This window comes from Ricinus communis, chromosome 4 (genome assembly GCF_019578655.1).
Source record: "Ricinus communis isolate WT05 ecotype wild-type chromosome 4, ASM1957865v1, whole genome shotgun sequence".
Taxonomy (NCBI): Eukaryota; Viridiplantae; Streptophyta; class Magnoliopsida; order Malpighiales; family Euphorbiaceae; genus Ricinus; species Ricinus communis.
In genome coordinates this window covers 27,110,405-27,137,876 of record NC_063259.1, presented here as the reverse complement: position 1 = coordinate 27,137,876, position 27,472 = coordinate 27,110,405, and the positions used below count along the sequence as shown (strand labels likewise).

At 32.9% G+C, this 27,472-nt stretch overlaps 5 protein-coding genes and 1 long non-coding RNA gene across 6 annotated transcripts; 5 read left to right on the top strand and 1 right to left on the bottom strand.

The window, feature by feature from the left end:
• Positions 1-175: 175 nt before the first annotated feature.
• Positions 176-2,573, top strand: LOC8278295 (L-type lectin-domain containing receptor kinase S.1). Its single transcript, XM_002511283.4, has one exon. The coding sequence runs from the start codon at positions 464-466 to the stop codon at positions 2,462-2,464; it is 2,001 nt and encodes a 666-aa protein (XP_002511329.1). The 5' UTR covers positions 176-463; the 3' UTR covers positions 2,465-2,573.
• A 1,489-nt stretch (positions 2,574-4,062) lies between these two features.
• Positions 4,063-7,490, bottom strand: LOC8278296 (ferric reduction oxidase 8, mitochondrial). The gene is made up of 8 exons (XM_015722308.3): positions 6,947-7,490; positions 6,705-6,801; positions 6,435-6,620; positions 6,121-6,358; positions 5,720-6,047; positions 5,389-5,647; positions 4,574-5,295; positions 4,063-4,474 (listed from the first exon to the last, which is right to left on the bottom strand). Exons 1-8 carry the CDS (start codon positions 7,101-7,103, stop codon positions 4,293-4,295), a joined length of 2,169 nt encoding a protein of 722 aa, XP_015577794.1. The 5' UTR covers positions 7,104-7,490; the 3' UTR covers positions 4,063-4,292.
• A 1,457-nt stretch (positions 7,491-8,947) lies between these two features.
• LOC8278297 (tRNA pseudouridine synthase 1) lies at positions 8,948-9,520 on the top strand. The gene has a single exon (XM_015722808.1). It carries the CDS (start codon positions 8,948-8,950, stop codon positions 9,518-9,520), a length of 573 nt encoding a protein of 190 aa, XP_015578294.1.
• A 3,074-nt stretch (positions 9,521-12,594) lies between these two features.
• LOC8278298 (U-box domain-containing protein 33) lies at positions 12,595-14,389 on the top strand. The gene is made up of 5 exons (XM_025158770.2): positions 12,595-13,081; positions 13,532-13,650; positions 13,751-13,869; positions 14,037-14,252; positions 14,341-14,389. Exons 1-5 carry the CDS (start codon positions 12,808-12,810, stop codon positions 14,357-14,359), a joined length of 747 nt encoding a protein of 248 aa, XP_025014538.1. The 5' UTR covers positions 12,595-12,807; the 3' UTR covers positions 14,360-14,389.
• A 2,215-nt stretch (positions 14,390-16,604) lies between these two features.
• LOC8278299 (60S ribosomal protein L27a-3) lies at positions 16,605-17,266 on the top strand. The gene has a single exon (XM_002511287.4). The coding sequence runs from the start codon at positions 16,700-16,702 to the stop codon at positions 17,138-17,140; it is 441 nt and encodes a 146-aa protein (XP_002511333.1). The 5' UTR covers positions 16,605-16,699; the 3' UTR covers positions 17,141-17,266.
• A 2,205-nt stretch (positions 17,267-19,471) lies between these two features.
• On the top strand, positions 19,472-20,875 carry LOC125369914. The gene is made up of 2 exons (XR_007215612.1): positions 19,472-19,823; positions 20,575-20,875. It is a non-coding gene; the product is annotated as an uncharacterized LOC125369914 (long non-coding RNA).
• Positions 20,876-27,472: the final 6,597 nt, after the last annotated feature.

The following is a 27,472-nucleotide window of genomic DNA, read 5'->3' as shown; positions in this document are numbered from 1 at the left end:
TGCTTAAAGAAAACTGGAAAAGAAGAAAAAAAAAGCAAAAAAAGATCTCAGCAAAAACACTTTGAATTTAAAGATTTTAAGTTTGGCAGTGATGGAAACCCCAATAAATATAACATACTCAATTGATCCCATTTTTGTACAAAAACCTATCGAATTTATCATATTAAAAAAAAAATATGGTTGAGTAGATATTTTATAAAAAGAAGTAGACTTCTCTTGGCAATTCAAATAATAATTAGTAACAAATCAGCATACGATAGTACAAAAACTAGATGATAGACCCAAAAAAACAATAAGAAAATGTAAAATAAAGACCGGAGATCTGTACCATAAATGATGATTGACTAATCCAACCTGTTCAATTTAATTTCAAATTAAATATACTGACCACTCCTAAAATAATAATTGCCACTTTCGATCCTTCAATCCAATCTCTCAGCCCTTCGCCGAAATCTGAAATGAGATGCCGCCGCCACCACTACCATCACCACCGCTCTCTTTCCTCCTCCTCCTCCTCCTGCTGCTGCTGTGTTATTTATCTTCCTGTTTTGCCCTGGACTTTCTCTTTAATTCCTTCAATACCACTAACCCGGACGTCATTCTAATCGGCGATGCCCGGGTAGACTCATCGGTCATACGGCTCACCAACGACACAAATCAATATTCACTTGGTCGTGTCTTTTACCCATCGAGAATTCGAATGAAGCCGACTCAAAACTCTACTACTCTCTCTTCATTTTCAACTTCCTTTGTTTTCTCTGTTTTACCAGAGATCGCTACGAGTCCAGGCTTTGGCCTCACTTTTGTTCTCTCAAACTGGACAAACCCACCTAATGCTATTGCCAGTCAGTACTTTGGCCTGTTCACAAATAGCACAGTACCTTCTCAAGCTCCACTACTTGTTGTAGAATTTGATACTGGGCGAAATCCTGAATTCAATGACCCAGATGGGAATCATATTGGGATCGATTTGAATAATATTGAATCTATCGCAACAGAGCCTGCTGGATATTATAATTCATCTGATGATTTTGTTCCGCTAGCTATGAATACTGGGCAGAATGTTCATGCTTGGATTGACTTCGATGGTACTAATCTTGAGATCAATGTTACGGTAGCGCCTATTGGTGTGTCACGTCCTTCTGTTCCTACCTTGTCCTATAAAAAATCTATAATTGCTAATTACGTTTCTTCTGATATGTTTTTCGGGTTTTCGGCTTCCAAAACTACTTGGGTTGAGGCACAAAGGATTTTGGCTTGGAGTTTTAGTGATACTGGGAATGCTAGAGACATCAATACTACAAATTTGCCAGTTTTTATGCTACCTTCATCGTCTAATTCTTTATCAGCTGGAGCTATTGCTGGGATTACAATTGGTTGTGTTGCTTTTGTGCTCATTTGTGCTTATGGGTTTTACTGGTTTTGGTTAAAGAAGAAGTTTAATAATCAAGAAGAGGATGAGATGGAAGATTGGGAACTTGAGTACTGGCCTCATAGGTTCTCCTACGAAGAACTAACCCAAGCTACAAACGGATTCTCCAAAGATCAGCTTCTGGGTTCAGGAGGTTTCGGGAAAGTATACAGAGGAACACTGTCAAACAACACAGAAATTGCAGTCAAATGCGTAAACCACGACTCCAAGCAAGGTTTAAGAGAATTCATGGCAGAGATATCAAGCATGGGCAGACTTCAACACAAAAACCTAGTCCAAATGCGAGGATGGTGCAGAAAATCAAACGAACTCATGCTTGTTTACGATTACATGCCTAATGGCAGTCTGGACCGCTACATATTCAACTCAACCAACAAATCTTTAAACTGGCAGAAACGTCGCCAGATCCTCTCAGACGTAGCAGAAGGACTAAACTATCTCCATCACGGATGGGACCAAGTAGTAATACACAGAGATATCAAATCAAGCAACATTTTATTAGATTCAGAAATGCGAGGCAGACTTGGAGACTTCGGGCTCGCAAAGCTATATAGTCACAATGAGGTGCCCAACACGACACGAGTAGTAGGGACATTGGGATACTTAGCGCCAGAGCTGGCAACACTGGCGGCACCAACAGCTGCAAGCGATGTATATAGTTTTGGAGTGGTGATATTGGAAGTGGCGTGTGGGAGGAGGCCAATAGAGATGGGGAAAGATGATGACGAGGATGATAGAGTGTTGATTGAATGTGTAAGAGAGTTGTATGTTGAAGGAAAAGTTGTTGAGGCTGCTGATGAGAGGATTCAAGGAGAGTATGGTGTTGAGGAAATGGAGATGGTCTTGAAACTTGGGTTGGCTGCTTGTCACCCTGATCCTCAAAGAAGGCCTACCATGAAGGAGGTTGTTGCTGTTCTCGTTGGAGAGGATGCTGCTGCTGCACCGGCGGAGTTGCTGACTGAATTGGCTCGTGGAGGCGGCGCCGGTGGGGAAGGAGCTTCCAGCCACCACCACCACCACCAGCGGCATTGACTTTGACTGCCAGTGTGAATATGTATTTCTTTTTTTCTTTTTGTTTTTTGACACGGTTAATTTAATTAAGTTTTTGTCAGATAATAACAAAGAAAAGTCATTGCTTTGATTTTTTCTGCAAGTTTTTCAGAGATACGTGAATCAGCAATTGGACATTTTTGGACAATCTGATTTGGTTGGATTAAGGAAAAAAGTTGCTTCTGATTTTAACGACAGAACCATCCGTCCTTTCTCTATTTCTGAATGAAGTTATAAAAATTTGATGAATTTTATGTTTAACCTAAATCCATGTTTCTAAATTGGAAATGAACTGTGGACCCTTACTTTGTTAGAACTATTTAAGTTGGATTCATTCAATTTTCAAGCACAATTCAGACAGGACCAGGTCCACCTCAATGCCTAATATATTTATATGTATGCTCGACTATTCTCTTGTGTGTGCTATGACCTGCTACATACAAATACAATGAAGTTTCGTGCACTCAACAGAATGAGAAGTGCGTACCCATCACAGAAATCACCAGTAGATTATAAATTGCGATGAAATCTAGGCAGATAAACGGGTTGCAAGCTCCATCTTACTCCTAATTTTTTTAATAATCTACTAGGAGAAATATATGCACATAATAATAATAATAATAATAATAATAATGTCGATGGCTAGCAAAAATGGACAAATGAGTTTGTGTCAGGACGTGTCACAGTCCATTTAGTTCAATTTTCATATTCTTGAAATGGGTAAGGTCTAATAGAACGGCGTCAACTCTTTTTATGATACGCACTGACCAAACTCGTACCATAAATTAATCTAATTGGGTCTTAGGATATGCATTGTGGTTTATGATTACGAGTATTTTACAAGTGGAGATCATTATCATTTGTCATTAGTCATTATGTCTGATCTCTGCCCCACAGAGATAAACAATCGGCTCCTTTTCCACATATATTATCGTATAAGACGATGAAACATGAGTGGTGTTTGGTTTGGCTGATTTCAGACATAGCACGCAGGTTTTAGGTCTGGCTAGCCTGGAGTGTGGACCTTCCTTATCGGCTCAACCAAGATGATATTTTCAAGTCTTGTTTCAATCGGACTGAATATAAAGTTGTCTATTAGGAATATTCCTCTACTTTGTGTAGAGCCATTCAAATTGCCATTGGTGGGATTTTGGTCCTGTTTCTTCAATATAAATTCACCAAGAAAGTAATGCAAGTTGATGATTTTTTTCCCATTTAGGTTTATTGTAAAAACAATTATTAGCTCCACTACAATCATCATGTTTACTGTGATGAAGTTTGGATTATGGGCGCAATGGGTATTTTGTAATGTTGAAATGACAAAAGAACAGTAGTTGATTGACCTCATAGGAGCAATGTTGATCATTTAAAGAAAAACAAAAACATGATAACTTCCACATAATTTCAAGCGATGCCTACTTGAAAGACCTTAGCGCACAAAGGCAACCTGCAGCAAATCCAGGTTTAACACATTGATAATTAACATAAATTGCCGCACGAAAGTGGATACTACTGTATTTTTTTATTCTTTAATCATGATAAATTAGGCTATGAGGGCAAGACAAGATTGTGCCTTTGTCTATGTGTAATAAATTCATACTTCAGTAACCAAATCTTGCAAGTATTTTGACAGAAACCCACTAACTAATAAAAGTTTGGGTAGTTTACAAAAGCTAAAAGCAGAAACCCTTTCATTCTAATTTCAGAATAATGCTACCATACAATGTGTACATTATAGAAGCAGAAGCTCAGAGCCCATTATTGTTTAAAACTTCTTGTATGTTAATGATTCATATTGGCAATCTTGAGACTAAAGTGAGAAGCTGAGGGAATGGAAACTGAAGTATGGTTTCTTTTTCTCAGCACCAACATTAAAACCTTGAGATTTCAGATGGCAAAATGATGCTACTGATTCTTTCATAGTTTCAGGTCCACAAACTAACACTCCAACGTCAGATCCAACAGTTTCATTTGTAAACTTGGAGAAAATATCTATATAAATCACAATATGACCATAATTAGGGACCAAGAGTTAATAATAAAAAATAAAAAAAGGAATAGGTCAGGTAACATTTCAAGAAAAAGATATACCTTGGAAATTAGGCCTTCCTCCGAAATGGATTTCTTGTTCCTCACGAGAACCCCTTAACTCCATTGAACTTGGTTCCAAAAATATGCCTTGTCTTTGGGAGACAGATGGAATATCTTTCTTGAGTCTTTTCCACCTCAAAATGATTGCAATAAAAGTGCTGCATGTTACAGCAATGATAAAAGAAGACAGAAGAAGTATATCCACAATTGACGATGGAGTCTTTTCTTTAGCAACCTTCTTTTCGGGACGAACAGCCATCTTTACGGATGCAGCACTTTTCTTTTCAATTGGATCAAACAAGTGGTTAAAACACATAAGGAAAACAAGGAATACAATGGAAGTCAATGCGGTTATGGCAGCCATCCAGAGTGGAGTTTCTAGTCCATGTATTGCATAATTCGAGCATTTAGTGCTGAAGTTAACTGTTTGTACAAGAGATAAATCATTCAATAATTCCCTCAATGTTGCATTATTCTTCTGTTCTTGGGTCACAAATACCTTCAGCTTCAGCCTCAGTTGCTTTGATGACTGGTTGAGAAGGAGAGGAGAAATTGAGTTCAACAGACAAATGTCCTGCGAGTTCTTTATCACATGGATAAGTTGAATTTGTTCGGGCAATCTATATGATCTGCTGCTTCTTTGCAGAGAAGCAATTTCCTTTAAGATGCTTAGAAATGGGGTTATCCCAATTCCGCCTGCTATCAGAAGTAGACTGTCATACCTGCAAAAGCTTTTTAGTTGGTGTTTAAACTTGAAAGTCAAATTTCAAAGCTTATTACTGTATGCTACATATATTAATTCAGGTCTAACAAACCTAAGGAAGTCTACTGAGGCGGGTCCATAAGGGCCTTGAATAGCAGTAGGTATGCAACTCATCTGGTCAGCATTTGAATCCAATTCTGCTTGTATCATGTTATATAAAGAGCTTGTCCAGCCTCCCGTGCCTCTTATTATGAGAGAAATAGTTCGTTCATCGATGTTTGAACTAGAAGTTATACTGAAGGAATGCCACTGAAATTTTGATATGCTTGGTATCTTCATATGTATCACACTTGTTGGAGTATACTTCAAGCCTGAAATTAGTAGGAAATCAGGTATATTGTCATCACACAAATGTTAGCTTGGAAAAGCAAAAGAATGTTTACTTGGATCCTTTGGCAGAATGAGTTCGACAGCTTTATTTGGAAATAATCTTGCAGAAAGAATGCAAGTGTCTGGTTTTGATTGCACGATTCGAAGTAGCTTGTCGAGACCAAAGAGAAAAATTCCAGGAAAAACCATATAGAAGTGACGGTCTCCAGCATGAAACAAGAAGAATATTAGGAACACTACATAGAGGTGATGCGTGTAATAGAAGATTTCAAATCTTTTCCTCCTTATTTGAGGAAGTGAAGTGATCCAGATTGCTAGTCCAGCAACAAGAGCCATCTCCCCAGCCAAGTATATCCGTCCTGTTTTCTGCCACCTCCTGACCTGAAATTGAATAGCAGTCAGAAACCATAACATGTTTTTTGAAGGAAAAAGAACAAGGGACTAAAAGAGTTGCCTCGTCTTGAATGTGATGGCTGACACCCCAGATAAACAAGGTGCTTGCACCATGAAGAGTGGCAAAAAATATCATTGAAGTCCCAAGCCAGACATGGTATCTTACAGTAGCTTCAAATTGGATACCAAATAACTGAAATAAGGCCAAGCCTCTCAAGATAGGCAGAAGCAGCAAAGCCAGGCAGGCTTCTGCTAGCAGACCAAATCGAGTTGCCACTCTAAGATACTTGAGTTGCCATCTGAAATACAGGAAAATATCAGTGATGCAAGTATTTTGAATATTCCCCAGATCTTATTTAGTATATCATGACTTACAAATTCAAGTTCAGTGATTTCGCAGGCATCAACTTCTTAAAGTCATTAGCGATGCGGACATAATATGTCCATGCTAAAAAGAGGATGAAGAAGAGCACAACCAAGATTTCTAAGGTAGACAAGACACCCACAAAACTGTTTACTATCACAGGATTTGAGATGCCACTTGTTGGAATCCTTGCTTGTCTGTCATTATGAAGCATAAGTGTAATATTTAGGCATAGCTTAGCATTGATAACGATTTATCGAATTGCACAACCTTAATAATACCTTCTTGTTACTGGCTCCTTGGACAGAAAACTCAAGTAAACGAGCCCAGTTATAGCCAGAGCAATTATAGGGAACGTGTACACAGCAAAGTCAAGACCTGCAGTACATTCATTAACCATTCAGAATCATAAATCTCTTGGGTTATTGTGGTAAGAATGCGCAGTCAAATGATTATTCTCCTAATCTTAACTGATATAACGGTAAAGAAAATACACCCACATGACCCTTTTTTGCATACCCACCATAATAGCCAAACACGGTAGACCTAGCGCTATCTTCAGCTTCTTTCCATTTTCTTGTCCATAGATTAGTAGGCTTTAGAATCCAAATAGCAACCCAACCAGCAAATAGTAGGATCATCAATACTTTGAGAATAGCAAGAGGAACAGCTTTGGCCATTTCTGCCTCCTAAGATTGTGTCAGAAGGATTATTTCTTTTGCTTAAGTTCGCTTTATACGAAAGGTATTCACTAAATAAAGAATCCTGATGGAAGAACGATTGATCCCATTAGGCCATAAGAACATTACAGAGAGCCCCACCACCTTCGAAGCAATGCCATAGTCACTTCAATTGCAGAGCCACCCCATTACCATTAGGTCATAAGAAGATTGCTTATAGCCCATCATCACGGCCTTCTTTCAGAGTTCCCATCATCCTGTCACTTCCCTATAGTTGTAGAGTGTTATGCCCACTTTACTGCAGCGCGAAGAGCGATATCTGAAATAGATATACGTGTGAAATACAAAAGTTTCAGCACTTCAATTATATTTTCCACTACATATCACAAATACAAAGAAGTTGACATACGGCTTCTCTTGAATTAATTATAATGGAAGATGATGATAGAGCATTCTCAGTTCATACGGTATGATGTTGATAGGTTGCTCTCTTTTGTAGGATAAAGCTCACTTTCCGTTCTTGTTTGGCAGCCTTAACTTTGTTAGCTTTAAAAAAAATTTGGTCCATGTATCAAATGGTGGACTAATGGTCCACCTTTCCAACTTTAGCTTTATTTATATATTTCTCATTCTCCTTAGCTTACAAAATTTTGTCTCAAATCCAATGCCAACTGCTAATCAAAATCCATGATTCAAATTACAGATTAAGATAAAAGGATTCTGCTTTATAAATGGTCGTAACTATGGCACTAGCATTTTAAGTAAATCCGATAGTTATGGAGAAAAGCTGTGGGCCAACTTGAAACAGAATTCACACAAAGTGGAAGGTGAGGCCTTGGATACATGACATGATGGGATAACTAAAGCTGCATAAGAATCCTACATTCATGCTAGAAGACAAATCCTTATTTTGTATAGACAAAATAACTCTAACATTCTAAGACATCTAAGCATTCTAATAAGTGTGGTTAGTGGATTTTGAAAACAGATAAAGATGCCATTTTCACCCTGTTGAGAAAATTGCATTCTATGGACACTTGGAGATAGTAAATGTGAAAATGGATTTGACTGTCTAAGACAGAAAACTGGAAGCAACATTACCAGTAAAAACTACTGAATGATATTGCAGAAGTGATAGACATTAAAAAATATTAATTAATCTAATAAGTTACAATGCTTATACAGTTTAATAAGCTTTGAGCTCGTCTACGAAATTATGAAATCTCAAAACTGAACCTAAAACAAAAAGAAAAGCACAATAATTATCGGCTTAAATGTTTTCCTTAGCAGGAATTAGGAAATGGCATCATACTTTATTTTGAAAGCCGCCACAAATCTTTATTCAACTAACTACATTTGAGATTATTGCGCATATTTCTTCTACTTGGACTGAATGATATAAAGAGAAAAGCAAAATGATATAATTCATCCAAAGTAAGAAAAGCAGACAGAGAGTAAAAAGAATCTGCCAACAACTGAAGAAACTAACATTTATAAAGTAAGAGAACACTAGAAAAAGCCAATTCACTCGATTGCTTTCTTGGACTACAAACAAGAAAAAATGAAACACGAAAATGATGTCGTATGTACACGAAAAAGAATCTCCTAATGCCTTATTTATATTTGGAAAATTCCATGAAAGATGGGCTTTCTTTTTAGGGAAAATGCTCAAATTTGCCACTAACGTATAACCACCGGTGCAGATTAGTCCTTTAAGTTTTTTTTTTAGCCAATTGCACACAATATTTCGTCAAACAAAGTTCTTAAGCCTGTCTTTAGAACGGAGCTGAAAAACGGAAGAAACTTCCGTTAAATGCAACTGAAGTGGCAAATGGTAACTGAACATGGAAAATTCAAATTTGAAAATCACATCTTCACCGCCACAGCAAGAACCAGAGCATAAAAGGCCTAGAATGTCCACCACGACCTCCGACGAAGAAGAAATTGCAACAACAGCCTCCGGTGATGAAACCGCCACAGACAAAAAACAACGATACAAACGCCGTAAAATCGCGATATTCTTCGCTTACTGCGGGGTTGGCTACCAGGGGATGCAAAAGAACCCAGGCACTAAAACTATCGAAGGTGAACTTGAAGAAGCCCTTTTTCACTTTGATGCCGTCCCCGAACAGGACCGTGGCTGCCCTAAGCGGTATGATTGGGCTCGCACTGATAAGGGCGTGAGCGCCGTGGGACAAGTCATCTCAGGCCGCTTCCACATCGATCCGCCAGGACTTGTTGGTCGCTTAAATTCAATTCTTCCATCCCATATTAGAATCTTTGGATATAAGCGAGTGACAGCCTCGTTTAATGCTAAGAAACTTTCTTTTAACGAAAATGAAAAAGAAAAAAAAAATGGAAGAAATAGAAATCGGTTACAACCTTTGGAGACACCCGCTTATATTAAGGTTAATTGAAATCAATTGGTTAATTTAGGGTTCCTTATTTTCTATGAAAAGGAAAGTGATGAAAGAGAAGGAGAGATGGTGATGGAGAGTTTACCATTTGCCACCTCAGTTGTATTTAACAGAAATTTCTTCCGTTTTTCAGCTTCGTTCTAAAACGGGGCTTAAAAACTCCGTTTGGCGAGACATTGTATGCAACTGACTAAAAAGAAATTTAGAAGGTCAATCTGCACCAGTGATTATACATTAAGAGCAAATTTGAGCATTTTTCTTTTTTTTTTTTAATGTTCATTGGGTTAGAGTTCCCTCAAACCCATGTTTAAAGTGAATCATTTTACTATTAGATTAAAATACTAAATAGGAATAGTGAGTGTACTTCTTCATTTATATGTAGCCTAATACCAAGAGCCTCCATATCTCTGTACCCACCAGTTATTACACGCCATATAAGTCTATGGCAAAAAACCAAATGCCTCAAGTATTATTAGGGGCCTTGGGGTTAAAGAAAATGAAAAAGTGGACATGAAGAGCAACTACTGTGAGTGGAGGAATCTAAACATAGCAGCAGCATGTGCTGCACTTGTTGGCACTGAACTCCCGGGCCCAATTAGCCAATTTCTATCTAGGTGGTAAAGTAAGGCCTTTATGTAACTTAAGAGCCTAAACTTTCAATTGTTGAGTAAAGGCCCAATTAGCCAATTTCCATGTAGGGTCGAGGAACAAGAAACATCAAGAAAAACAAGAATTTTAAAAATATATATATTCTCAATCGAAACAACATTATGGCAAAGTCCATTGAAAAATAGACATGCTCAAAAAAATTACATCAGAAACCAAATGCTCTAAAAGATAAACATTTTGCAACTTTAAGTGGTTCAGTATTGACATTAGCAATCCCATTTCACTTAACCATCATTAAATTAAATATTAAGTTGTGCTTTAATCGTGCATCTTTCAAACTAATAAATTGATCAACTTATAAATTTATTATTAATTAATTCACATTATTCAATTGATTTTTTTAGTTGCTTCACAATCTCATTATTTTCATCAGTCAACGTCTACTTCCCTTCATATTCTTTTGAAATTTCCACAGCAATGTTGACTTTATGATCTATGACTATCATTCTCACAAATCTAGTAAAACAAGGTGAAATCAGATTGATCAATATTGATATGTTAGTGCATGTATATCGATTCAGTAGTAGATATGATCAATAAATAAAATTAGAGAAACAAAGACAAGAAAGGTAAGAAGAAAATAAGTTTTAGGTTAAAGAGGGAAATAAATGGAAAATAATAAGAAGAGGATTAGGATAGAGAGAAAAAGAGAAAATATTTGAATAATAGAAAACTTTTGTCTAGTTATGGTGTATATTTCTATTTATATATTAAATCAATTGATGATTAATATATATTTATTAGTTTTAAGATAAATCTTTATTTCTTATCTAGATTTACAATTAATAAGAAAATGACATGTATATATAAGTGTTTTACACTTTCGTATTGGATAATTGACATATTCTTCATTATTTAAAATTAATGAATATATATTAATTATCTATTAGTTTGATGTATAGATGAGATATACATGAAACCTATGCAAAAATCTTTTTTAGTTTTAAATAATAGAATATATGTCAATCATTTAATATTAAAATTTAAAATATTTATATATACATGTCACTATATTATTTGTTGTAATACATATATTCGGTCGAAATAAAAAAAAATTAAGAAAAACACAAAGAATTTAACTTCCCTAGTTGGTAGGCATAGCTTTATGGTAAAACCTAAAGTGAAAAGTCGTCCTCTAAACTAAATTAAATTTGCAGAAATTGAAAGGAATGAACATAAAAGAAAACATAGGTTTGGAAAAGCCTAGGTGACTCAAGGCAAAGGTGCTGATGCAAACTATATTGCAATGAAACATTCCTTTTTAAAATTTTAAAGTCTGATAAGAGCTATTGCTTTTGAAAAGTGTAAATCTTAAGTTCAAATTTCTATTTCTGTATTAAATGAGATTTCATCTTTACAGTGAGTAATTAGTTATTATCGTGTAGTTCAAAGTGCGAGATTTCACATTTATAGTGGGTTACTCTGTCTATTTTGTGAGGTGGAATACCAACAACAACACAAACAAGCCAACTGATTTTGTTGCAAAAGGCTCTTAATTCTATGTAATTCTATAGTTTTGCTCTTCCCTTCTTCTTTTTCCCTGTCAAAAGACTCTAATTAACAAATAGACAATACCTAATTACATTACATTGCAAAGTAAATAAACAAACATCTCAGGAAACCCTCCACAAATAATAAAATCTTACTCTTACAATGAATGATATCAACGTGAAACTTTTTTTAGTTTTGGCAGAGCCTCCTTGGCTAGGTCTGCCTCTGATCTTTCTCAATCGGAGTAACCAATGCCGCCTAGGTAGGTTTTCTTTTTGCTAAAGAAACCTAGGGAGGGCTTTGGCAATGCAATGAGTTGACTTGAGCAAAATAATAATTAAAAAAAAAAAAAACAAAGTGTAAAAGCACTATTGACTAAGACATTTTTGCATAAAAGGGTAAAGAAAGAAGTAGACGTCTCATCTCTTTTGTTGATATGAAGCTTCAATTCAACTTTTATTAGTTTCTTTTTGCTACACCGTTAGTTAAAATCCAACAAAAATTATATGTTATATATATATATAACATATATAAGAGAAACGTATGAATTACTTGCCACAAGCAATTCTGATGGTGGAAATCACATCAAATCATGCAAATAAAATGGACTTTACATCTCTATTATTTTTATTTAATGTTATCTGTTAGACTATTACGATCATGTAATCTCCATTATTCATAACGAATAATGAAATCTGTTATTACAAACAGACAGTGACTAAATGTATAGTAAAGCATTTCATCTTATTGCAATGTGAGGTCCATTTTTAATGTTGTGAAAATTCGACACAAGTAATAGCAGGTCAATCTTCCTAATGCACTAAAGACTAGACTATAGAAAAGAAGAAAAGAAAAGCTATAAAGAGACTCCATAAAACAAGAGATAACAATGAATTGTCGTACGTGACATAACCATTAGCCTGCAAACCTTGACAAAAGAGAATCTCCTTTATTACTTTCTTTCGTGCCTTTTTCTTTTGTTTTGTGGCATTGAGAGCAACGACTCTTTCCCTTATTGAAAATAAAGAAAGAAATTGCCAATCAACTAACACCAAAATCTTGTTATCTTCTCCCTCTCTCCTCACACATGGTTTTTGTTGTCAGAGAAAAAGAAAGAAGGAAACAGAATGGAAGAAGAGAAACCATCCTGTGCGCTGCCGGTCAACTCTACGCAGTACTGTAACAGTGCAAGAATTATGTCGTCGGAGATCGTTGAGATTGGAGATGATAGCAGGAGTATTGCTAGCAGCAGAGATGGTGGTTGTTTTCTTGATGTTTATGTTGCTGTTGGTAAAGATGATTTACATGTCCTGAAATGGGCTCTTGATCGTGCTGTTTCTCCTGGAACTCGAGTTTTTCTTGTGCATGTTTTCCCTCCTATTACTTATATTCCTACACCAGGTAATTGATTAACACCCATCACTTTTTCTTTCCCCTATTTCTATCCAGTCTTGCATTCTTGACTTTGCATTCAGTGTTCGGTTACTTGGCAATTCGTGTTTTTAGTTCATATCAGCTTAATGGTGAAATTTTTTTCTGTTTTGCTAGTCTGAATAGAATTGTAAAAGAAATGTGTTAATCATTCAACAATGAGGCATGGTTATGTTTTGATTTTTCAAATGAAAAAAAAAAAATCAATTATTGAGGCTTTTATATGTAGGAATAGATTCTTGACGTAATTTACCACTTAATAGGTGACTTGGATATATATGCTTTTTGCCTGACGTGAGGCAGGCTATCTGGTAGGGTCAGGTCAGGCCAAGAAGAAACTAGAAATTTAGTGAATGCTTGGTGATGCAAGTTAATTGTATTCTTTTCTTATTGATCTTTTCGCTCGCTATTGTTTGACAGTGGGAAGACTATCTAGGAGCCAATTGAGCCAAGATCAAGTGAGATTTTACATTAATGAAGAGCATAACAGAAGAAGGAGTATATTGCAGAAATATATTCGATTGTGCAATGATGCCAAGGTGCAGACTCTGTATCACTCTTATGTTGTTAGTGTCATAAATCAATCTTCATGTACCCCAAGCGTTAGTGACAAAAACTCCTGATCCTCTCATATGACAGGTGACAGTTGATACAATGCTCATTGAAAGCAATGAGACCGCCAAAGCTATTCTTGATCTTATTCCTGTTCTCAACATCACTAATCTTGTCATGGGAACTACAAGGCCGCCTCGCTCAAGGTACATTTATCTCTTCTGTTTCTTCTTACTTGAGAAATTTGTAAAAAGGGAAACAGGTTTCCAGGATTTCAATTCAAAAGCCCTACTCGACCGCTAGACTATCTAATCCATTGATGAATAGCTGCATGGTCAAAATATGTAATCGAGGATTTATTTCATGCTTTTAGATTACTGAGGAAAAGATTGGCAAAAGCGGAATTTGTAAAGAAGAATGCGCCGGACTATTGTGAGGTCACTGTTGTTCATGATGAGAAGAAGATTGCGGAATCAAAAGAGGTGGTGCATTCATCTCTGTCGTCCAGTACTCGTAGACCAGATATTACTCGCAACTCTGACAGGAAGTTCTTTGAGTGTGTATGCTTTTCGAGCAGGTTCAACTCAAAGTAATAATTCGCTGTGTGCATGAAATTTGAAAAGTTAAAATGCGTAAGACGACTTGCACCTTCTGATAGCAAGATTAATTTTTCACAGGATAAGCTTTTACAAATGATGAAAAATTGGAACTCATTTTCAGTTTCTACTTCCAAATTAATCCAATATCGTCTGTCTGTCTCATCCATCCATCCAGTTTGTAGGCGCAAGGTCAAGAATTCTCGTAAGGGTGAAAGAACTGCAACACAATGTGAAAAGAATTTGCAATCCGCAATGGTTCCCCCGTTTTCTCCCCCGAGAAATCCTAGTTTCGCCCAAGAATGATCGATTAAATCATTCAAAATTTGGAGCGTGAAATGCAGTAAAGTCGAATTAGATCTATGATTAGATCTATGTTTTTGAAGTACTCAAATTAATATTATATATATCAATGAATAATTTACGGTTGGCTTATTTGGATTAAAAAAATAAAATATTCAATTTCCGTTTAGAAGAATCCAATTAATAAATATATCTATTATGATTATTCGAAAAAACATATAAAAGTGAAAAAGCCAACCACAGCACAACCCGGAAAGTTCTGGAAGAGATATGAACGTCAAACCAGTGTAACAAAGCACCACGAAGACTATTAACAACTCCTATGACTGACATTCTTATCTTCTTCTTTGTGTTCAAGTCTTTCCAAGTCTATGATTGATTTGACACTGTATTTTACTCTTGCACATAGTACAAAATAGAAAGAGAAGAAAGTAAAGAATGAAACCTACGGCAATAGATGTCAGAATGCTCAGTTTGTAATAAAAACAGAATGCTCAGTTTGTAATAAAAACAATCTTTCGATTCCAACAGACTTAACTAATATATGGTAAGAGAAATTATAATGTTCAAGTGCAAATGTGTAATCTTTGGAATTTTAATTGTTGCAATAAATAGGCACAGTAATGATTGAAGTAACAAGCCAATTGAATAGTATTGATATGTCGATTGGCTGGCTACATTGCAAAGATGAACTTTTGATCACAAAAATTCAGGGTGGCTAATGAGTCTAAACTCCAGCCTCATCAATACGAAATGCATGTAGTTCTATATTCAGGATGGACCTTTCACATCTGTGCTGTGATAACTCTGATCACCGATCAAAACAAATATACATCTACTAGTAAAACTCACTCTTCTTTAACTATGGATTTCACTTTTTTCCTTTCTCTTTTTCTTCCTTTTTTCTTTTCCTTTTCTTAAAGATTCTATCATAATTGGGTTTCAATCGGGCAATATTGTGGTTGTTTTCGGGTACATAGGCTGTGGTGGTAATTTTCACACTAGAGGGCGATGAGGCATTGGCAATAGGTCATAAATTTCAGGATCTAATACTGTTGTTCTTCATGCCTCTTGGTGTAAAGAGGTCTTCGTAGTGGAAATGCAACTGTTTAATAATCAAGCTTGGGATAGCGTAGCGTGTGTACAGCCACCATTTGGTGATCTAGTTTTCCATTTCTAATCTAAAATTACTCTTATCAAGTTACTGATTCTTGTTTATGTTTGCAGGATTAACGTTGATTAATCTTTTTTTGAATTAGGCCTTAAGAAATCTTGGTAATTGCCATTTGCTGCTGCTACTCTAAAAATTGCAGAACAGGTAGTTTTGTGTATGATTGTCCACGTCGGCGGTTGTTTATACTAGCCATGAGCAAGCAAATTTCGCCAACTTTTCTTCCTAACTTAATTTTTCAAATTTTTTACGAATCAATAATTTATTTAATGCAAACCAAAGTTAACTATAAATATGATATTAAGAAAATAAATTAACGAAAACAAAATTAATTACGAACAATAGGAGCGATAGAGAAACCAATTTAATTAGTAAGAAATCAATCAGACCAAATTGGAAAAAAGCAATTAATCAATATCATAAGTTCACTTTAAGGCTTTAAGATTGTCAAAAACTAAATAATAAATTGATTTAAATTAATGAATTAGTTAATATATTGTTAATTTTTATTTTTATTCTTTAGTTATGTTTTTATTATGATTTGTAATTAAATTATATGATAAACCATAAAATCTATGGATAAAAAACCACTCAAATTGTCAAGTGTCAATTGGCTAACAAATATAAATTAGTTAGGCTCATAAAATTGCTTTATGGACCGTAAGCACTTCTAACAAACGATATTCATAAAAGATAATTAGGAGAAGAAAGTAAACTGATATGGGCTCCTGAGTTTCCAAAATATCAAAACAAGCCCAGAGAAAAACTTAACCCACAGTTAGTGCGATACCCTCTGTAATAAACGTAGTCGTTTCAACCATATTATCGTGGGCAAAATGGTAAAGCACAGTTGGACTGCATCTATCTCTATATATAAATGGGCAAAACCCTAGTTCAAGTCTCTTAGCAGCTCTCTCCATCATCTCCGCGAAGAGCCGCATCTTGTAATCTGAGAGGAGGGCCAAAATGACAACCAGATTCAAGAAGAACAGGAAGAAGAGGGGCCACGTAAGCGCCGGACACGGTCGTATCGGAAAGCACAGGAAGCATCCAGGAGGTAGAGGTAATGCAGGAGGTATGCATCACCACAGGATCCTCTTCGACAAGTACCATCCCGGTTATTTCGGAAAGGTCGGTATGCGTTACTTCCACAAATTGCGCAACAAGTTCTATTGTCCCATCGTCAACATCGACAAGCTCTGGTCTATGGTTCCTGAGGACGCTAAAGAGAAGGCCAGCAAGGACAATGTTCCTATGGTTGATGTCACTGAGTTCGGTTATTTTAAGGTCTTGGGCAAGGGTGTGCTTCCTGAGAATAAGCCTATTGTTGTGAAAGCCAAGTTGGTGTCTAAGATTGCCGAGAAAAAGATTAAGGAGAACGGCGGAGCTGTTGTCCTCACTGCTTAAGTTGTTACCTTTTTTTAGTAATATTTTTGAATTTTCTTAGAGTTTGATATGAATGAGTACCTTTTTAATGGTTATTTGGTACGCTTTTTATTTTAATGGATATGAGTTAATTTGCCAGTGCTTTTATATCTGTGGTGTTTTAATTGTCTGGTGTTATTCATGTCTGAATTTTTCGATTGCTTTGGGTGTTTTGGGTGGTGATATTTGTGCTGTGATTCATTTATTTGGATTTATGGTAACAGTTTGCATATTTTAATAGATTCTAGCTATTATTGCATAACAGATGATGTGAATCTTATCGAACCTGAAGAATTGCAGGAGTGTCAATTTGCAAATTGCAGAATTGTCCTTGTGTTTAGTGCTAGACTGTTGTATAAGTTGCGACTTATTAATCTACTTTAGTACTTGTGAAGCTTGGTGCTTCAATATTTGTTGCTAGAAAGAATGACCAAATCAAATTCATTTTTTTGATAACGAATGGTAGTCTTTCTTGATTACATACAGTGTTACGATTAGAATAACTAGGGGAAGTGCAATTTTTGTGGATGATGGCACTTTTGTGTGCGCAAGCCCATGTTCCCTTTATAGAAGGTGAGGTTGTTGCTTGATCTTTGAATTCTTAATTCCCAGTTTCTAATGTGATTAGGCTGAATAGTAATCCATAAGTAATCACAAATTTGTTATTGTTCATATGTTTTGTGATAATGTATTTTTAGATAATTGCAAGCTTGTAAGTTGTTATTATTTCATCAGTGTATTCACTCTAATTGGATTGGATGGTTGTAAGCTCCTTTGCTTGGCTTACTGAATCATTTTTCCTTTATTGTTATAGTGATAACTCTTGATAGGGACATTCTAAAATCCACTCATGGAATTGAAATTGGATTCACATGATTATGGTTTTGTTATATGTTAGGGCTTAGGGCTGATACTGCTTGAATGTCAATAGGTTGAAGCTTTTAGCATCGGACTTGTGTGGAGTATGCTGCTAGAGGCTTGAACCGGACACCAGTCTTTCTTATAAACCTTAATAAGCTACCAACTATTAAGTCTTATTTGCTGGCTGTTTGGACTTAATTTTTCTGCACAACTTTTTATTTTTGTGCGTTCAAGATGTGCATCCTTAGACAGGCTATTTGGATCTAGATAACAATGGCTGTATAGAAGATTCATCGATTTGCGGCTCTGATAAAAACTTTCTCCCCAATTAGCAAGAATGCTTTGTAGCACTGAATGGAAATGGAATGCTTTTCCAAAGGAATAGAGTTCAGTTCACCCCCGAAACTTATCTAAAAAGATCAAATCCACCTTTTTGGATTAATTTAGCACATAACTTATCATTTTGGCTCAAATAACCCATATTTTAAACAAGTGTGAGTTGTCTAAAATAATAATTGTTACTATTAAATTCCGTTCCGTTTTATCTTCTTCTTCTTCACGACTATCACAATCCAATTGTATTCATTTGAAAAAAAAGAACAACAAATCAACAATCTTCTATTCAAATTCATCATTACTTCTGCAAATATAAATAGAAACTAATTCAACTCAAATTTATCCTTATTTCTTAAGATCTAAATGAAATTTCAAATTGATTCAAAGTTGCGATGTTTAATGAAAACAAAATATAATTTTACTAAATCATTTCAATTCCTGAAATTTCAAATCAGAATGAGAAGAAGAAAGAGGGAAAAGAGAAAGCACTGTTTAAACTAATAGCGAATTGTCATCTCCACGTGCACTTCAAGAAAGCATAAATCTAGTGTAACTTTTACTTTCGTCATTGATGTTGTAATGAAGATGAAAGTTGGTGGTGATGGAAATGTGTTTGTGATGGTTGAGAGGAATATGGTTTACAAGAGAGATGAAAATAAAAAAATGATTTTTATTTTTTGGTTTAATGTTTGATATTGTTGTTAGGTCTTGGTTCGATTGTTATTCTTGTTGATGTTGCTTCTGATATTAAAAGGCATTAATGATGAGGAAGGCTCAGCTGGTAGGCATCAATGGTGAGGGAAGTATAGCTAGTGGTGGCAGTATTTTATTTTTAATATTGTTGTTTATTATTTTTTTACTAAATAAATGAGAAAAATAATATTTTATTATTATTTTAATTATTTAAATGAGAGTGATTTACACACACACTTGTATGAAAAAAAAGAGTTAAGTGATCTGATTTGGTAAGATTTTGGGCTAATTTGATCTTTTTTAAAAGATTTGAGGGGCAAATTGAATCTTATTCCTTTTCCAAATACACTGCGAAAACTGAGGGGTCAGGATACTATTAATGGGCAACCTTCACCTCCTTACTCTTCCCGCCCCCTTAAATGCATAAGGGAGATTAACTTGATCCTACGATGGAAATTGCTCCTCTAGAAATCTCTCTCGCTCACCTTTGCACGCACACAATCCATTCGTAGTCATGCTAAGTATAAAGTGCAAGGAAGTGCAGGCAATATTTGCACCTCTGGAATTGGCCCATCGGCCCACAATTCGTGACAGTTGCCTAGGGTTTTTAGAGACTCTAAAACAAAGGTCTTTTAAACTTTCACTTGGTGAAAGGTCCCTCTTTTTCTTGCATCTTCTTCCTTCTCCTTCTGATGGGCCGGGAGCAGTGGATTGTGGCTTGAAAGCTCAAAAAAGGTGCCAGCTAACTGGATTGCACATCTGGAGGGTTTCACTGGTAGGTACCATTGACCTTATGAGCTTCAGATTTTATCAAATCTTGGATACAAATTGAATGGTAATAAGAAGATAGTTACTAGCCTAGCCTACTACTAATGGAACTCAAAGTCTACATCTTGAGGTAAATAGACACTGATGGGTAACTCTAAAATGATTACTTAAGGGTCTAGAAAGAAAGTAAATGAAAAGCAATTTATTAGTATTTGAGAACGTATTACGTTAAACATTAGTGGGCTTTATTATATTTCACTGGATTGACTTTACGAAATTATGTTTGATTTGGCGGGAGTGAGCAGAGAAGATAATTAAGCAAGTTAAGAAATAGCTAAATTTTCAGATTGCAAGTCATAAGTGCATCACCCACTAATAATAAGTCTTCCTTACGCTTCATATTCCTTTTATTCTTCTCTTGCATGATAGATAAAGTCCTATGATTTTTATAGCTTTCGAGATGTCACAACAGCAAGTCCCCATTTTAGCATTCCTTTTGCTTTGTTGCCACCGTGCATCTATCAACTGCCATAGACTTTTAGGTAAAAGAAAAAAACGAAATCGAAACACCTTAAACATAAAAAAGGCACAGCACATAAAGGACTACAAGAAAGGAAACTGAAAACGATGATGTCCAAAAATTTAGAGGAGGCAAAAGTTTCGAGGTAAATGAGAGGAGTTTATATAAGGAAAATGTTTACAAGGAAAGGTTTATGATTTCTTTTAACTTTTTTTTTTTTTTTTTTTGGTAAAAAAAGAACCCTGCGTTGTAATTTTTCTGGCCAAGAGCAATTATAGGAACGGATTTGACAAGACACCTACTCTTGCAATAATTGATGGGTTTGGATATTGAACATTGGATTCGCATGGCATTGGCAGAGTCTCAAGTCTCAGACAGCAGTACTTCAAAGAGTATACAAAAGCAAGACCATTAAATCAACATCTTTTCTATTTACCATAACTACCTACTTTTCACATGCATTTCATGTAATTTTTTTTTTTAAAAATAACATAAAATTTGACATGTTAAGTATTTAATAAAATGTTTTTAGATGGAAATCATAAGGTGATGATTAAAATATTTTTTTTAAATAATGGGTATACATCTTTAATTTAGCATAACTTTATATTTGAAAATTTTTATGTGAAAAATCATTTAAAAAGAAACAGATTTCATTGAAGAAAAAATTATAGTAAAAAAAAAAAAAAAAATAGAAAGTTTACGTCTTAATAAGAAAAAGACAGTTTGGAGGGCTTAAACATTGTTTTTCTATTTAAAATCGGCTATGGAAGAAAAGGACTTAATTATAATAAAAACAGAAGTTGTATGAAATTGAAGTTGAAAAACTTAATTCCAAAAACATGCAAAATTTTCAGGGTGTCAGATATGCATTTAGGGTTCACTTTATAGGTGCCTTTGCTTTTTTGGGGTCATCATCAGCATAATATCAGAACAATGTCATATCAAAAATTTGGCTAATGAAGTGCTGTTCAATTGTCAAAGGGGCCCTTAAATAAAGTTATAAAGATGATATCGGCCTATTTTGTAGGAACATCCCAAAATAGCTATCGTATCCTCATTGGCTTATGATAGTGATTTTATTTATTTCTTCTGTTAAAGCTATTCCGAGAGCTTGATGATGCAGGCAGTCATAACCAACCATTCATTAGTAAATTGTATCCCAAAAATGAGCTGTTTTTCTGTATTTCGTAAATATAAAGTAAAAGTATGGTTTCTACTTAATCACTAAATAATTTAATTATATTAATATTATCATACGATATTATTAATAATAGATGGATGCCGTTTGATTTATTTATCATAATTTTACTTTTGAATGTTGGTTTGTGGTAGAAGTAAAATTGCAAAAGAGTGATGTCATATAATCATAAACGTGCATATACAAAGGTGTTTCGTGCTATACAGGTTGGCAATCAAAATGGTAAGCCAAATCAAGTGGGACAAACACTTCGAATATAATTCATAAATCATTGTCACCTCCATCTGTAATTACTCTGTTACTTAGGTGTAAAGGGTGCGTCCTTTTTAAGTTCTAGTTGGTTTAATTTGTCTCCAAATAAATAAATAAATAATCGATATCCACATATAATAATTTATCGGTCAATATAAATAAATATCTGTAAAATTAAAAAATTAAAAATGAATTAAGCTTTATGTTTAGAGATCACTCCGATACTTAAATCCGTAAATATTTAGATTATAATAAATGTTTAAAAAGTTGCAATGTATTAGTTTAAATGAATGTTTCTCTTGGTATTTATTGGATTTGCTTGGAAGAGTGGTCAAGCTTTTACATTACACAAATTGTATCCTTAGCAACGAGAAATATGACATCCTGTATTTTTGGAGGTAGAAAAAGCGGGATTAGACTTGCTATTCGAATCTCATTAGACCCATATGAAATTACCGATTTAGGCGTGTATATATCAATAATTATTTAAAAACTATGAATGTAATAATATAATACTTAAATTTACTTAGCTTAATATTCGTGTATAAAATATAATATAGAATTTTTGATTTTGTATAGACATCTTTTTATATGAGTTAATATGAATTTTTTATGAAAAATTGATTCATCCGACTCGATAAAATATTAATGATGACGGTATTATTATTATTATTATTATTATTATTATTATTATTATTATTATTATTATTGGCGTTATGGATGGATACAATAAATTTACTTATGAATGTTATATATAAAGATTATATTATCCTATAATAATTTATTACACTGTAGTGTGATGTGGAAATGAAAATGGCGGTTGATATCATGAATTTGCAACGCCACTCACTACCACTACCACCGATATAACTCTCTTCAATCTCTTTCCCTGTTTTCGTTGGCTGGAGCTGGACCATACTTTTTCTTCAAGTCTCGTGGATGCATCCATATGATACTAGTGAGCCACGAACCTAACTTGACCAATAAGGAATCCTTTTTATTTTTCATTTCTTAAAATTTATCTCGATTGATATATATTTACTAATTTTAAAAAATAAATATATATAAAAAGAAATTTATGTTAAAAATTAGAATATTAAAAGTTTGAAATTTGATAATACATAATTTAAATATAATAAGTAGGAGAATGCAAATAGAAACTATAGTAAAATAGGGTAAAAGATTTTCAGAGGCTAGTAATAATTTTTTTAATAACTTAAATTTCTGTTTCTATAAATAAAAATCGGACAAAAGTCAAATACCCCTCTAAACTTGTATTGTTAATTATCTCAATTTCGTTTTTCTCTAAATTTTTAAGTTCACAACTTCTATTTGAAGACTAAATCAATTTGAATTTAGTTCATTTCTAGATATGTATCTTATTTTCCATTGATACATTAAAATAATGTTAAAATATTTATTTTGATTTATTTTATTTTTAAATAATAGAATATGTTTATATTTTTTATTTATTTTTCTCTTTAATTAATTTTTTTTCTTATAACACTTTCATTACTGCTGCATCTTTATATTCACCATTTTCATTCCATTATTTTCATCTAACATATCAATAAATTAATTAATATAAAAATAAAATGAATTTTATTAATAAACACTTAATTCATGCTATTTAACAAACATGTGTAATGCAAGCATTAAATATGATCAAAATTTGAATTTATTCGGTCCAAAACTCAGGAGTTATGGGTTTAATTGCTAGAAAATTGAAATTAAAATTAATATCTATGAAAAGCTTTATGGAGTAATGGCCCCACAACCCCTTCCTAATTTAACCCCTGAAAGCAGTAGGCATGCTCATCAACTCTAGTGGTGGGGTTTCTTTCTTGCACTGAAACACCCAAAACAAACACAATAATGTCAAATATTTGTCCAATCAAAGACAATTTTGCTTCTATATATGCTTTTACATAAATGAACCACCGTCTAGTTGTCTATTAAATGTGCCTATACAATGCGTCATTCTATTCCTCTTCTTTCTTCATTTTTGCAATTCTGTAAGAGTTCTTCTTTCTTTATTTTCGTCCTTTTTTCTCTCTTTCTTTTTATCCATAAAAATTAGGTGGAGGGTGATTGTGAAATCTATAATTAGAGTATTCATTTCTTTTACGCTCATTATAAATATAATATAACGATACATCTAACATACAAAAACAAAATTTTTCCTTTTGAAAATAAAAGAATTTACCACTTGAATTAAATTTTAAATTTTTATATTCTTTATTAATTTTTGAATTGTACTGAATATTTTTGGACATAAATAAGATTTAAAATAATATAGTAAAGAAAACTTGCATTCCCAAGTCGACATGCATAATGCAAAAAGAAAAAAAGAATTTATTTTGGACTATCATTTTTCTTTATTAGGATTATCAAGCTATGTAGAAATGGTTTGTAGTTTTGTAAGAGAGACTGCTCAGGGCCAAAAAGAAAAAGAAGAAAACAGTGTTAACCCGAGATCGGATTGAAGTCATACTTGTTATCTCGAATTTATTATTGGACTAAAATATTTTAGTATTTAGAGTATTTCATTTCAAACTATTCCAAATAATATATATAATTTAATTTTAAATTAATTAAATAGCATATTAAAAAAGCTACAAATAAATATAAATTTAATTTATTATATTTTCTTTTATAATATAATCGATTAAGATATAAAATAGTATCTTGTGGTATAAAACTATGAAAATCAAATTATATAAATTTTGAGTTGTTATTATTAAATAATAGAGATTAAATTATAAAAATATTTTAATGAATGAGTCAATATAAATATATAGTTAAATTATATAGCACAAAATTAGGTGATTGATAAAGATAAAGAGATTATTATATACGGTTTTAGATCTTTGATTTTTATTTTATTTTATTTTATGGATAGAGAAAAAAAGATCTTATTGAATTACTTAACTCAATTTAATGATATAGTATTTTTTTATAAAGTTAATTTGTTTCTTATTATCTCATTAATCTTAGTCGGAAGGATCATTTCAATATAATATCAATTGTTTCAGTTCGAGATGGTCGAGATTTTAATTGATATATTTTATTTTATTTTTTAATAAATAAAATATTTTAAATAAAACGGAAGGCTATCTGACAGATAATAAATCATAAATCTACTCATAATATATAATTGTTTAGGTCAATTAATTTTGAAGATTTTGTTTTAAGTGCATAAATTGTTAAAATAAACAAATAACAAATGGAACGATGTAGACTAGGCACTCAATTGTGCACCTCTAAACTTTGTACTAACTATTTATGGGGCCATGGACAAGGTGTAAAACGTTAAGAACAGATGAAAAGCAACACATTTTATATATAATAATAATAATAATAATAATAATAATAATAATTTAAATGATTGACAAAGAATTAAATCTAATAATTTTTTGAATATTTTAAACTTATTTATTACTATTGGCTAATATCTTTATTATATCTATAAATTAATAATAAAATACTATTCATATACTTTCTTATGGTTAGAAGCATTCACAATTAGTAAAGGAAATTATTAGTCAAGTAATTCAATTATATTTTATAGAAAATAAATGTATAAAATAACAATATAATTTTGAGAATTATTTTATACATGAATGAAGCTAATTTTATGATATATTACATATGAATAAAATAAGTTAAAGACTTAATCAAGAATTTAGCTGAATATAATTAGCATATTTCAAGTTTTAGGACTGCATTAGTGTATTTTAATGGTATATGAATTTGAAAGTATATGTATACAGCAAGAGGGCAATTTATTAACAGGAGGCAAGTAGTCATATAAATTAATGTTTTAGTTAGTTATCGACTAATTATCTAATATGGTATATTGGAGGTTGGTGGGGGAAGATGACTCAGCTTTGATTAATGTAATTAAGCATATTTATCAAGTGGGAATGTATGTCCATTAGGCATTTGGTTCCCACCACCATGGACTGCGGTGCATCCATGTGCTTTCAATTTAATAGTAAGAAGGAAAAAAATTAAATTATTTCTGTTATTTTTTATACTCAAACACAGTAAAATTACATCATTCCAATAAATTTTTCTTCAATTTGAATTCAGAAATTATCCACTTTACATTCTTAAAAGAATAATAAAAAGTTGTCAAAATGAGATAAAAGTGAACTTAGTTTGTTTGATGACGATGAGATAATCAATTAATAGTTAATTGTTGACATTCCTATTATCCATTTTGACATTCCTCACTCTATAGTCCGTATTCCATAATACATTTTATTGTTGAATGTCTTCCCAATTTATAAATGATGGATTTCCTTGTCACTACTAATAATCACTTTTTTTCTTAATCTTTTTTATTGGACTCGTTCATGGGTCTTTTCAATCAAATAACAAGAGGTTTTCACCCACTAATGATACATTTCTTCTTTTCTTATATGCCGATTCCATCACTAGCATACTTTAATGATTCCTCCATATTTCAAAGCAAATAAAGAAATATATATTTTAATTATGTTATTAAACTTTTGAATTTTTTATTTTATTTAATTAAATTCTTAAAATTTCTGTTTTATTTTATTAAAAATTTATAGAATCATTAAATTATCAACACAAATAAAAATAAAAATATAAGAATTTAATAAAATTAAAAATGATAATTCAAAATATTTAGTAAAATAAAACTAAAAATTTAAGAGCGTTTTTGGCTTTTAACTAGTGAGAGCAAATGGAATGATACTAATAATTTTATTCGTAATAGAGGTACAAGTGGGATTAAATGAATACCTATATGGCCAGAGCACTTATGCCCTGGATCTTGGATTTGAAACTCACGCTCTTCTTTTTTAAAGATTGATATTTATTTGTGCTCTCTGTATCAAAAATAAATTGTCTGTTACCTTGGGGATTCAACGTTCCATTAATAAGACTTTGGAAAATGTTTAAACAAATTTATATATATTCTTTTAGCTTTTTATAAATTAGAATCTAATGAATTGAGGCTATATAATAAAAATAAAAATAAAAAATAATAAAATAAAAAATATAAAAAGAAATATTTATGCGGATGAGTCTTTGAAACATAAATGATTTTAAAAACTCAATGTACTATATAAATTGGATAATTATTTTTGTTATGCAGAGAAGAAAGAAAAGCATGGACGACCTTATCTGGCCACCTGTGTAAGTCGTGAGTGCACATAAGGTTGTTTTCCACTATGTTTCTCTGTTGCAATTTCAATTGTAACCAATGCGACAGTCAAACATCCCATACAATATTCTCATCTTCCTTTTAATTATACAGAAATTATAATTTAAAATCTGTTTTTCTTTTAATAAGAAGAAATAAAGAAAGAATACAAGTTCCATATTTGCACCACTTGTGTTGCTTCACTAGATTGTCCCCTCACGTGAAATGTTTCTGTTTTCTTTTATAACTAATTTCATATTTTTCTTCACATAATTATATTGTACGTATATCATGATTCTTAATTATTTTAATTAAAATAGAGAATATAATACAAATGTAAAAATATAATTAAAATAATCCAATCTTGTAAGAAAAATAGTAGAAATTCAGCATAACTGATATGGGCTTGATAAATTTACTTATTTCCTCATTCATGCTTATATATATTATGATTAATTTGGAAAGCATTATTTTGGTAATAAATGGATTTTGATTCTTACGTAA

Bases quoted from the DNA above. Each gene is read 5' to 3' on its own strand.
- LOC8278295 (XM_002511283.4), top strand. From the start codon at position 464: ATGCCGCCGCCACCACTACCATCACCACCGCTCTCTTTCCTCCTCCTC.
- LOC8278299 (XM_002511287.4), top strand. From the start codon at position 16,700: ATGACAACCAGATTCAAGAAGAACAGGAAGAAGAGGGGCCACGTAAGC.
- LOC8278298 (XM_025158770.2), top strand. From the start codon at position 12,808: ATGGAAGAAGAGAAACCATCCTGTGCGCTGCCGGTCAACTCTACGCAG. The intron at 13,082-13,531 runs GTAATTGATTAA...ATTGTTTGACAG, and splicing joins TACTTATATTCCTACACCAG to TGGGAAGACTATCTAGGAGC. The intron at 13,870-14,036 runs GTACATTTATCT...TCATGCTTTTAG, and splicing joins ACAAGGCCGCCTCGCTCAAG to ATTACTGAGGAAAAGATTGG.
- LOC8278296 (XM_015722308.3), bottom strand. From the start codon at position 7,103: ATGGCCAAAGCTGTTCCTCTTGCTATTCTCAAAGTATTGATGATCCTA. The intron at 6,359-6,434 runs GTAAGTCATGAT...CCTGTATTTCAG, and splicing joins AAATCACTGAACTTGAATTT to ATGGCAACTCAAGTATCTTA. The intron at 5,648-5,719 runs GTAAACATTCTT...TACTAATTTCAG, and splicing joins CATTCTGCCAAAGGATCCAA to GCTTGAAGTATACTCCAACA.
- LOC8278297 (XM_015722808.1), top strand. From the start codon at position 8,948: ATGGAAAATTCAAATTTGAAAATCACATCTTCACCGCCACAGCAAGAA.